This window comes from Buceros rhinoceros, unplaced genomic scaffold (assembly GCF_000710305.1).
Source record: "Buceros rhinoceros silvestris isolate BGI_N320 unplaced genomic scaffold, ASM71030v1 scaffold22805, whole genome shotgun sequence".
NCBI lineage: Eukaryota > Metazoa > Chordata > Aves > Bucerotiformes > Bucerotidae > Buceros > Buceros rhinoceros.
Genome location: NW_010413700.1, coordinates 1 through 12744, shown reverse-complemented (window position 1 = coordinate 12744; position 12744 = coordinate 1). Strand labels below are relative to the sequence as shown.

The 12744-nt window shown below is 44.2% G+C and overlaps 2 protein-coding genes across 2 annotated transcripts; one reads left to right on the top strand and one right to left on the bottom strand.

Annotated features, from left to right (window-relative positions):
• Positions 1-473: 473 nt before the first annotated feature.
• On the top strand, positions 474-3683 carry CCDC117 (coiled-coil domain containing 117; the record flags this gene model as incomplete). Its single annotated transcript, XM_010136856.1, has 4 exons — positions 474-524; positions 892-1125; positions 2556-2693; positions 3225-3683. Coding segments are annotated over 4 exons (676 nt in total), but the record flags the coding sequence as incomplete, so codon positions are not given.
• Positions 3684-10534: 6851 nt separating this feature from the next.
• On the bottom strand, positions 10535-12711 carry XBP1 (X-box binding protein 1). Its single transcript, XM_010136855.1, has 3 exons — positions 12635-12711; positions 12125-12227; positions 10535-11086 (listed from the first exon to the last, which is right to left on the bottom strand). The coding sequence occupies exons 1-3, from the start codon at positions 12709-12711 to the stop codon at positions 10535-10537; spliced, it is 732 nt and encodes a 243-aa protein (XP_010135157.1).
• Positions 12712-12744: the final 33 nt, after the last annotated feature.

The window sequence follows — 12744 nt, the reverse complement described above, 5'->3', positions numbered from 1 at the left end:
ATGCTTATGCACTTTTTTTTACTCTTCTTTTTAACTTGCTCTTATGAGCACAAAATCGATAAACTATTCCATCAATTGTTGTTGTTTGGTCGTATTTAATTTGATTGTATCGCAATGACACAGTGTATTAAGAGACTGAAGCTGGTTGGATCACATGTTGCTTCTCGAAGCATTTGAATTTTAGCCAACTTTGGTCTTGCCCCATGTGGAAAAAATAAGTAACATAAAAAAGGAGGCATTAACACGAAATTTGGATTGGAGAACTGAGTAATTACAGCCTCTTTTGGCTTTCTTTGAAACAAAGTGGTCATCTATTGTCCAAAGCTTCCACTTACTACACAGTTGATGACATGCTGCGACTGTTGTTATAGCTGCAAGTGAAATTTTAAAAGGGAGGAAATGTTGTTTGAAAACCTCAAAGTCTCTGGAAGATATAGTTAGAAGCTAAATGACAATTTGTTTTTCTTTTGCAGTGTCTCTGCTCGCTGTGGAAAGAAGCATAAGCTCGAAGAAGAGGCGGAAGGGTAAATTAAATTTGTCCTTTGTAGCCTGAAAAAATCTTAATTTACTTTTTGTTTTCTATAAAGATTTGAGCACATCTCACCTACCACGTAGTCAGGAAGGGAAGTTCTGTCGTTGTTTCCGTTTGGAACTCTTCCCCTGAATTGCACGTGCGCCCAGATCCATTTCAGTTACTTAATTGTGTAGCGGCAATTTTCCCGCGTTGGTACCGACATTTACTAAGAGCAACGTGGATTGGTTTTCTTTGTGGAGGTTGTGTTTCCATAGTGGGTTAAATCTGTTTGAAAGGCACGTGACTTTCTGTCACACTTTTTCCTGTAGAATGCCGCATTTCTCTTTTGACAGTTGTAACCTTGTTTTGTTTCCTAGTTGTCCTGTGCGGAAGAAGAGACTGACAGGAGCCAAAAATTGCCCTTTGAATCCCAGCACTGAAGAGTGGATTCTCTGTGCAGGTCAGCAGGCAGCTGGGGAGGTAGCAAGTCAGTATGGTGGCAGCGGTCCTGAAACTGCCATGTTAGAAATTCCCTGTGAAGAAATGGATCAGACAATGGGGGAACAGCAATGCGAGGTTGCTCGCAGGAAGCTTCAGGAAATTGAGGACAGGTAAATGCAGGGATTGAGTAGACTGGCTTTGCTGAGCTTTCCCTTTTTTGGTGGGCATTAAGGGGTAAATCTAGCACTTAGCAGCGTGATAGCACTACTGGAAGTCTAAGATCAACCGTCCGTTCAAGTGATCTCTTTTTAGGATACCTGTGGTCCTGTTAGTCTTGGGGCTGAAACTGAGGGTGCTAGAGCAAGAGATGCTGAATAAATAAATAACCACCTTTTCACGATCATCATGCAGCATCCGGATACTGTAATTGGGCTTTAGGCTCTTTTGTGAGTAATGAGAACTCACAAATTTTAACTGATCTTACCTGGTCAGGCTTGAGCTCAGCATTTTTCAACCAACTGCAGCTTGTTTTGTGATTAATACTTCTAAACGCTCACGATAGGTAGATGTGAATGTGTCAGCATAGCAAATAGCAGGAACCAGGGGGGTCTCTCTGCCCATGCACAATAAGGCTGAGGTTCATCTCGCTCTTAAATACCACGTAGCTTGATACTGGGCTGATGGGGTTGGCTACTGGCAGTCTGTTGTGGTCACTTAACAAATGTTCTTGCCTTTCAAGGATTTCTGGGATGTCACATGTAGCTATCAGTTGGTTGCTGTTGAGCTAGTATTTCAAAATGTCTAAAATGAACACTGCAGGTGGTTGTTAGAAAAAACAGAAGTTATATAAATTATAAAACAAGATTTTTTTTTAGATGGTTACTCCATAGATGATGCGTGAAGGGAAGCAAGGTACTGTTAGATTATTTTATTCTTTTGTGGGTGAATCAGAGTAGTGGTATGTGACTTTATCTGGCCATATCCGCAATACAAGGTCTGCTTTGGACCTCCCAGAGGATTGTTCCCCATCCTCCCCAGCTACTCTGCTAAATATTCTTTAAAAAGTTTACCAAAAACAAATGAGATACCTCCAGTTTGTTCTAAATGCTTCAACTTTTTGTGTCATTCTAATCTCTGAGAAATTGGCGGAATGTCGTTAAGGGTTAGGAACTGCATTCAGTAGCATTTCAGCAGTTCTCAAAATTAAGATACTGGGAACTGAGCGGGCAAAGCTACTGTCTAACTGAGACTGACTCTTGTAATGTGCCTGGATCGTACAGTCTCCTCTTGAGTGGATTTATTTTCTTTTAGTGTACGTTGCATTGCACACTGCAGGACGATGCAGGGGTGACAAAGCTGGCTCAGGTACCAGAAGGGGCACAGCTGCTTGAGGGGCTTCTGTGGTAACAGTCGTTCTTAGAGTACATTGGCCCAAGAGAGACTCGTGTTAACGTGGCCCCGCTGCTTCTGGTACCAGCCGAGGTCAGATGCCTGCACTGTACAACGCAGTGCACGTAGAGATAACTGTACTCTGCAGTGGATGTACCTGTTCACGGTATGCTCAATAGTGTTTATCTCCCTCTTCCCCCTCCATTCCTAGGATAATTGATGAAGATGAGGAAGTTCATGCTGATGGAAATGTTAGCAATCTGCCCACTCTTATCCTGTCAGATACTCTTAAAAAAGGGATGAAGAGGGATTTTGGTGAAGTCCTGACAAAGAAAATAATAGAATCTATGTAAGTTCTGGAGGAAATCATGGTACTATGTAGCTAACACGTGCAAATGAAAAGAGAGACCCACTCTCACATTTGTGGAGATGTCCTTAATTACTGCGTGATGCAACCAACTGTTGTGTAACAGCCCATTCATCTGGTCAAAAATAGGAAAAACTATCCTAGTGTAAAAAAGAAGTGATCGTAACCGTAGCGGTCATCGAGCTGTCTGTTCTGTACTCCTCGCTTGTACAGAGTGAAATGTGTTGAATAAACCATTATGTCCTCGTTCTTATGTGTGTGAGTTTCCAAAAGAAGATGTGACTGACAGTGGTCATCAAGTTTGCCAGAGAAAATAAAGAATAATACAGCGTTAGAACTAGAAGTGATGGAACTAGTTAAGGAAGAGGAAGCTTAAGGGAGTGGGCGGGGGGTGGGTGGAAAAAGGTGTATGGATTCTGGAATATAGTTCCAGGCTAGCACAAAGGATGGTCTTCTGCATGTAATAGTTGAGATTGGAGATCTTAAATTTAACTGAGACTCCATCCCTTCTAGGAGCCGTCCTTCCATGGAGCTGGTGCTTTGGAAACCTCTTCCTGAATTTCTCACAGATAAACTGAAGCCTGTTTCTGTTAAGAACTTCAAGCAGCAGAGCACAGAAGGGTGTCAAGCTAAGCAGTCAACACCAAGAGCTGCTTTTGACCCACAGACTGAAACATTCCCTGAACCACAACAGACTGCCATGTCTCCAGATCCATATGCTGGTTTGGGAATCTCTGGGTGCACAGAAGAAGAAATGGAGTTGTAGATGCCAGATTTTAGACTGGAAGTGGTGAGCTTCTGATGGTTTTCGTTGCTGTTTTTTTTTTTTTTTTTATTCCCTCTTTCTTTCTGGTTTCACGTGTGAATCTGAAGTTTTTATTATTTGCTTTTTTGTTTTTCCTACTAACAATCGTAAGAGCGTGGATTGGCCAGACACAACTTAAGGAAACTGAAAAAGACCCAAGATTTCTGTACTCTGGTCTGTTAAATAGTCTTGTTTTTACTGAGAAGGTAATCCAGAGGCCTTTGGAACAAGGAAGTAGCTTTCCATCTTGCTTAATGGTGAAATATCCTCTTAATTGTCCTTGGTTAAAGCGTAAAATCCAAGTGCTGAATGTAACTGTGGCTTAAGCCACACTTTCCTTTACTGAGCCGTTAGGCGTTGGTGCATATAGTGTGCTTGGTCAGTTAGTTTAATTTGAATTACAGCCAGGTATGGAAAGGAAGAAATACCTCTGAGTCTAGTCACAGGTGGAAAAGCAATCCCTATGGAAAGAGAGCTTTTCAAACTAGAGCTCTCTGCGGCTGGTTTGTGGCTGATGGTGACCCAAACGTAGAAGTTACACATTCTGCGGTGTGCAGGAAAGGTGTGTTATAGCTGAGCAAAGCTTCTTGCTTTGTAGAAAGTAAAACCAGCTGCTGACGTGCAAGATGTTACTAAGTTTAGTCATCTTTGGTTCATTGGCTTCTAAATTGTGTTTGGGGGGTTTTGATGCCCCCCTCCTCATTGTGCTGGGATTCTTTGTATGCATGGAGTTAGAAAATGAGTTGAAGACAGTAACTTTTGGTTAAATAAATGACATCCTTTCATTTCAATAAACATGGTAAGTAAAGCAGATAACAGGGAGCTGATTTTCTGGCATAGTAAGGGTCAAATGCTGATTATTGTCTGTAACCAAGTACCAAACTTTGAGATTGTTGGTGTTGGTAGTACAGATGCTTGTCTACTTCCTGAGGGAATCTAGACTTAAAATTTTAAGCCAGAACCTGTGCCATTAACATAACATCACATAGTTTATACAGATGTATGCCAAAACAATTTTGTACCTTGCTTAGGCTGTTAAGGAACCTGTAATGAGTTATTGGGTTGTACCTTTCCTCAATGCACAACACGTCCATTATGCTTAGAACCCTTAAACAAGGCAGAGAGTCTTATCTTCTGTTCTTAAGTCCTTGAGCTTTCTCAGAGCTGAGTGAATTGAGACTTTTCGTAAGAAATTCTTTTCCAAGTAATGGGTTCTGTTCAGTCGTTGTATCCCAGAGAGTTTTTGACATCTTGCTAACGTGAAGGAGCAAGTACACAGCAACACAGCTGTTTGCATAAGAAAAATCTACTCTTCCTTTGCACAGCTAGTTGATAATCCTTGCGATGGTATTTTTTATCATTCAGTTTATTTATTCAGTTTATTGTTGAACAATAATCGATAGTTTAAAATCAAGCCTCTCTTTTTGCAGTCGTTCTTTATTTTGGCTGACAGAGCTTTGTTCAAAAGATACCCGTTTGCTAAATCCTATCTTGCTGCTCTTGTCGAAGGTTGTGTGAAATTTGCTTGCTGAAACATTTCAGAGCTTCACTAAAAACATTCCAACATTTGAATAGGTGTTACTCTAAAAACCAGTGTATAACTTTACCATTCTGGAACTTTTATTAAATTGGAGAAAGGGTGCAGCTTTATCTTGCTGTTAAGTCTAATTTAATTTCAGGGTCTGCTATAAATCTCTTGCATGTACTGTGTGAAATTTCTCATGTATTATTAAGCTGCTGAACACGCGTAAAATCTACAGCCTTTGACATGCCACATTGCTTGAGAATAAAGTAAAGCAATGCAACTGGAGAAGGCTGTAGTTGCTGCAGGTAGAAAATGTTGTGCCTCCAAATAATTACTTGTTTTTAAGCTTGCAGGATTATAGTGGAAGTTCAAGGTTGGAACCGTTTTAGCTGATAGCTCTGAATCCTGAATAAACAGAAAAGAAAGGAGAAAAAATTAAAAACTTTGATGAAACTATCTCAGAAACGCTACAGTTGCAACAGGATGTAGAAAACTGGGAGGCCTAAAGACATCAAATCTAGATGCAGTTTTTTTCCTCTTAAAAAGGACAAATTGCGTATAAAAGTTACAGAGGAAAAAGTTTTGTAGACGGCTTTTAAGCATACTCTTTTCCTGTTTGTTTGTACCAAAGGTTGGCTTTTGGAGGCGTATTTCCTCTTAATCGTTTGATCTTAACATGGCATCACTGACCCTCGTTACTCTGCCATCTGAAACAAGGTCGTAGTGGAGGACTCCTGACAAAGACCATCGGGTGGGAGGGAGGGACTGTCCAGGAAACTTGCCTTGGTAGAAAACATTTAAATTTTTTGTAATTAATTTCTGCCCTTGTGATAGAGAACAGGGTTGAATCGGTTAAACTCATGGGGGAGGAGGAGAGAGGGGTAGAGCAGGAATCCAGTTTCTGGGAAGACTGAGTAAGATTCCTGCGATAGCCATCATTTGGAGAGGGTAAGAGAAGAAGCTCCTGGGTGTTTTCAAACTTCTGTATTTGTGACCGTTTCATTTGTTGGCCTCCTTAAAAGACTTCTATTAATGCTGTTTACAAGCGAGATGGCAAATGCGATGCAGTATTAGGGAAAACTTTTATTTTGAAATACAAAAGATCTGATTCTGGTCTGTCTTCTCTTGGGACCAAATCACCCTTTGTATGTCAGTTTTCAATAAATTTTCTAAAATATGTTTTAGGTGGCTGTGCTTCATTCCTAATGAAAGTGAAAACCTTGAGGGTGTATGTCCAGTCCTTCAGCTGGAGGGTGAAATACTCTTCTGGCCTAAGAAGAATTCGAACTTAACTGTAGAGTCCCAGGGGCGTGTTGCCTCTTTCCTCCAGTGTTCAGTAGCACAGGGGGAGACAACAGCAGGGTAGAACCAACCTGAAGCTGCCAGAAGTAAGAGTTGCTGTAAATCTGTCATGACCCAGAGGCCTCTAACAAGGCAAAGGGGTTGCTATAGCTTGTGTTTTCAGGTCTGTCATTTACAATTAAGCGTGCTTAGTTCTGCATAAAATCAAGAAATGTTTGAGTTTTAAATCAAATACATATTTTAATAGTTATTTTATTGGAATGTAACACTTTGCTGTGTTAACGCCTCTGTTCAAAAGCTTTTTCAAGCAGCTGAAGGATAAAGATGGGTGTGCTAGACCAGTATTACCTTTGCTTTCAAAATAAGGGGAAAACCGCACTTCAGATTTGTATTAAAAAACAGTAATAAAAACCCCTGAGGTTTCTAGGCTGAGTCAAACATCGTCTCACTTAAACTGTGCTGTGCATTTAGACAAGACTTAAACACCTCTCCAGTGCATCGTCAGAGAGAGGAGAATAGTTTGTGTTAAACTGAACCCATTTAGGACTGGGTAAAGCTGTCCTGGCTGGCCGACAGCCTCCACCCTTAAGGGTGTGGCCGGGGACTGGAGTTGGGAGGAGTGTCTTGGTTCCAGAGCCAGCCCTTCAGAGAGGCAGGGAGTTTATTTTGGCATGGACTTGGACCTGTACTTGTAATGGTTCCAGAGCCTGTGTCTTGTGTCAGTCAGCTGGAGCAGACGTATGGCTTCCGTCACAGGCAACTGATTTAATCAAATGCAGATGTAACAAATGTGAACCCCTGGGTCTGGATCCATGCTCGTGAAACAAGTAGGACTCCAGGGCAGAAGGCAGTACGTCCTGCAAAGGTGGGATTTGCCGCTCTGTGCATGTGTTACTCTTCCTTCTCTGCCCCAGCTTTGCCTGCATTTGGTTTAACTGAGCATCCACAGGAAGATCCTCTGCTGACAGTTTAAATTCTCGCACTCCAATCTGTGGATGTCAATATATTATATAAATATTCAAAAGAAAAACTCATCCTGCCTTGGTAGCACCTAAGTGGACTTGATTCTAGTAAAAAAAAAAAACCCAACACTAGTTCTAATAGAAATCCTGAATGCCATTAGGCTTCCAGATGCCTAACAAGAACAGGAAATAATTATAGCTGTAATGTTGGAAAAGGGAAGCAAAACAGTGTGAATACTACATGGGACGTTTTTGTCTACTGTGCTGAACAAGAGACAAAGTCCATTTCCAAGTACGATGGAAATGTGACTGTAACAGAGTTTTCCTTGAATTACATTAGCCAGTGAAAAGTTTGTTACTCCTTGAGACACAGAAGGTGTTCAGCGCTGAGGTCTGTTAAATGATGCACTGCTGAAGGAGGGCAGTGCTGTCGTGCCCACCCGGCATGGAGCACTCCCCACCCTCACAGCATGGCAGTGGTGCCAGCACTGTAACTGGTAGATCACCCCTGAAGTTACTCAGCCATCAGCGTGCAGAAGCGATCCTCAGTAGGCAGTGTTGAGAATTATCTATTTCACTTCACGTCACATCCCCTTCACAGCGCTGCAGCAGCCCAAGAGCCCATGGTCTAGCACTCCTGAGAGGGATGTGGCGGGCTGGTGGCTGCAGGCACCCATGAGCTGCTGGGAAAGATGGCTGTGTCATGCAGGCAGCTTCAAAGGCAGAGGGCTGGCAAAATGACAGGTCTTGCAGCCTTGCAGAAGGGAAGAGATGGCCAGAGATGCAACGGGGGTAAACTGCTTCAATGCCCATGTCACAGTATTCGGGCCAGAGGACGCCAGAAGTGCTTTTCCTGGCTGCTGGGGCAGCAGGAGGACATGTCTGAGCAGACGACAGTAGCTTTCTGCTCCAGAGCACTCACTCCATCCACTCTTGTCTTTGTGCCTCGTTCTGCCTGTGGTAGCAGAAGGATGATTCTGAGGGTTGCAGTGCTCTGCTTCAGTGCAGTTATGGTGGAGAGTCAGGGCTCTTCGCCACCACGGCTTCTGCCGCTGCTGCAGGGGCAGCCTTTGCCTCAAAGCGCTGGGCTGCTCTGGGGCAGGCTTATAGGTCGAATTCAGTTTAGCAGTGTGTGCAACTATCCAACTGTACTTCACTCACAGTGCTGCTTCAAACCCCACTAACTAATGAATCAATCTAAAATCCCAAAGCTGGAGCACTAACCTTTCTCACACCACTGGCTCAGAATAATTACTGGAGCAGAGGCTTGCCCAGTAGCTGAGAACTGTAGTTCTGAGCTTAAGAACAAAGGAAATGTCAAGTTTAGCTCAAACCGGGACAGGAAAGTAATGTGCAGCAGAGCTGGCTGTTTTTGTTCTGGATGTTGACTGAGGCAGTCCTTTACTTTAGTTGGATTTTCTGGCGGTTATCTTGCTTAAGGCTCAGTTACTATTCCATCTTCCATTGCACTGTCTTCTAGGGGCCAGGTGTTACTCGCATGAGAGCAGTGGGCTGGGCTGCATGTCTTCAGTGAGTCTCAGCCTCCCTGTAGCCCTGAGGAAGGAATGTGGAACATCAGTCCTTCACAGGTGCTACTTTCAACTGCTGCTTATTCATGCCTGTGAACTGTCTTTGACTTCCAGGCTAGAAAATGTAGAGCTGAGTTTGAAAGGAACAAAACTTCCTCCTTGCATTATTTCTGCTGTACTTCATTTTTAAATTTCCTATGAAGTCGCAATAATGGTGACAAAAGTAATGCAAAACTATCGATCAAGTTTTCACTGGTGCATTTGCTTTGTGGACTCACACCACCACCCAGTAAGTACTAAGAGTCCTCTTGCAGTCACCCCTATTTTCCAGCTTGAGAGTAAGCAACTTTTTCTCAGCATACCTAGGCGGGTTTTTTTAACCCAAGTTTCTGCTGTATGGCACAGCTCTAGTTTTTACTGCTATCCTACATTCAGATAGGACACTTTATTACAAGCTGGGTTACTCACGTTAGTGATCCAAAGCAGTCCTGTCACCTTGAATGCTGGTGACCAACAGCCTCCTGTCTCACACGCCATTTCCTTCTCTCCCCTGCCTCAAGTCATTTTTGTCAAAACTGAATGCAAGAGCTCAAACAGCACTGAAATCAAGTTGTGCAAATACCTGGAACAGCCCTCACTTTCAGTGTAAAATTTCAGTTTCTCCTCTCACCACAAGTGTTTTTTAATACTGTGATTGATGTTGGGACAAATACAAGCAGACAACAAAGAGTTCTACTGGGGTACTTGAAATTAGCTCTTGCAGTTAATTTTATGCTTCAAGAATTCCTGTAATGCAGAACCTGCACCTTCTTCATGTCATGTCTGTCTCAAACACATCCCTTGAAACGCACCCAGCCTCACCCAGGCTGAGCACTTGGAACGGTGTTACTGGCCAGCAGGGAGGCAGTAACAGCAGTTTTATTCAGATGTGAAGCTAGTGCCACCTGCATCCCCTGTGGATTTCACTCGAGCAGCTCCAGCCATCGCACAAACCATCTACCTTGAACAGTTTGCAACATCACGCGCTTCCAGAAAGCAGCGGATGAAGCATCAGCAACACACCACTGAAGAGCTGCTGGATCGGTGTGTTACGGTTGTACAATGATGAGACACTGAGAAGCTTCATCTCTTAGGACTTCTGTAGTTTAAAATTCTGCAGCACCCAGGTAACTCTCCCTCTCCCCCCCCAGATCCAAGCAAAAACAGGGTCAGTGAGCTGCATTGCACTTTAATTGCACCAGTACAGTTAAATATTAAATGGAGGAAGCAACTCTACACAGCAAATGAACAAGCGTTTACACAGCACATCTGTAAGATGTACAGATATTTCATTTTCACCCAGTTGTCTATATACAGACCATCCCACTGCAGGTTTTGGTGTTACTTTAGATGGAAAACAAAATGGACATTTCCAGGTTCATGTAGGATTAACTGGCAAGTTACTGAGGAACAAACTTTCCTCCCTCATAAGCCAACAGTGGCAGGTGGTGGGGAGGACAGGACACCCTAGGATTTTTCATACCATGAAATGTGTTGGCCAGCCCCCATCTGCTGGCAGGGGTAGAAGAGCAACACATCTGTGAATTCAGCTGACTTTCCCCCACCCTCCCCCAAGGACCACATCCCATCACCCAGCCAGGATAACAACCACAGTTAGCACGACTGAGTTAGACGCTGCGTCCGTAGTTAGCACGACTGGGTTAGACGCTGATCAGCGGTGGAAAGAGTTCATTGGCAAAGCTCTCCTCCCAAGCACCATCAGTGCCAAGTGGAGAGGACATGTCACTGAAAGGCGAGAGGGATCCTTCATATCCAGAGTCACTACAGGCATCCAACAGATAGCTTGAGGCTGCAGGGCTACGATGACCAGAAAGCAGGTGAGAGAGACCCAGCTCAGGCATGAAGCTGTCTACAGGTTCCTCCTTCACAGATACTGGGACCTCAGGGATAATTTTGTCTTCAGATGGAGATACTTCCTCAATTTTCACTAGCATATTGGTTTGGTTGCCCACTTTAACAGGAATCTCCAGTGTTAGGGGCTTTGTGTACACGTGATCAAACCTTATCAGTTCATTAATGGCCTCCAGCTTAGCTGATGGGGACCCCAAAGAGGGAGAGGGGGAGGGTGGTATGGAATTTGTTTCTCCGCAAATCTCTTCCTCCAGCTCATCCAGGCACGTTGACTCGGGATCAGCGTATGTGAGAAACATGTCTGGGTCCAGACTGTCCAGAAAGCCCAGCAGGAGATCAGACTGCAAAATGACACAGTTTTAGACAGAGCCTACTGCTTTTCGAGCAAACCATCAGCTGAGGATCTAAGAACCCTCATCTGGAAGTTAAAAGTATGCTAACATTATCACAGGAGTTCTACCAAGAGCACCGCTATTGAACAGTTAAGGAAATTACTTACCTTCCAGAAAATCTCTGCCCATTAACTTTGTGTAAGGGTAATGGCAATCCCCAGGGAACTGACAAGCACCTGACATTCACAGCCTCTGTTCAGAGGCCCCCCCGAGATCTCATACCCATCAGGTGCAAACAGCACAGTACCTGCTGGCACCGCAGAGGCAGCACCCGAACCTGCCTGCCTAGAGCCAGAGCCGGGCAGTTCATGTCGGGGTGTCGCGGTTTGAGAAGGGGGGCATTTTCCCCCGTACCGAAAGGATGCGACGGACTGGTTTTGGCTGGGAATCCTGCCAAAACGCACAGAAAACTTCTGATGCTCATTAAGAGTTTCGATAAGGGCTCCCGGAAGCCTGGGAGAACCACAGCTCTCTGGGAAGAAGAAAGCTGGACAACATGGGAGCATCCGGTTCCTCCATGTTGAACCCAGGACACAGGGTTATTCTGGTTCTTTTTTTTTTTTCTTAAGGTGAAAGATGCTTAAGTTTCTGGGAGTCCTTCATGAAGGACAGGCTTTAAGTTCAAACAGCTATGCTAAGTGCCAGCACATCAGCAAAATCTTCACATTCGTTTTCAACAACAGTAAAAGCAGAGTATGCTGTCAGTGTTTGTGCACTTTTGTTGTAGGAGCTAAGAGAATGTTTCAGGCAGTATCCTCCCACAAACTTATGGAAGCCAGACTTGCTCAAGTTGCATGAGCTCCTACACTGACTGCACACAGCCTGACATAGCTGTTCTGGGCCACCAGTACAGCATGCCAACACTTGGCAAACAAGCCAATTACAGAAAGTCATCAAGTAACTTCTTGATGTGAAGTCACAACACTAGTCTTAAATCCACAGTGGTTCTGAATCCCCTGGGCATTGTGCAAAGGAGTGGGTGCTCACCTCAGAGTCTGAAGAGTCACTGCCATCAGAATCCACATGGAAGTTACCAGAGATGGTGACTGCTGGGCCTGCCCCTGCTGCAGAGGAACACGTAGTCTGAGTGCTGCGGACTCAGCGGACCCGGTCACCAGTCTGATCTCATCCACCTGCGATTCCTTCACAGCCTGTGCCAAGGGAAAACAAAAATCCAGTCCATCACCACAGAAGCTGTGGCAGACAGTACAGTACGTAATCCTGCTCTTCCTGCAAAGGCTTCCAAAACGAGATTCTCCACCTGCACGTGCATCAAGAATCTAAGGGTTAAGGCCACCGCCAAAGCTGGCTCACACTTCCATACATTTGCAAATTTATATTGTTCCCCACTTTTTTTTTTAAAGGAGAGCCTGGCCCTCTCCACTACAGCCCCTGTTCTTTTGAGACAAGATACACCACTATAGCAGCTACTACTTCACTTCTAGAACGTACAATAGAAGAGGAGATGAAGTCATTTTAGGACAGCTTAGGATTAACCCGCTCACTCTCTCTCCCACTACCAGCGGCACCCGCTCCAGACTCGGTATCTGTTCGGTCTGTGGAAACGCCTCCATCGGGAGGACAAGGCTGTTTCTGGCAGAGGAGGA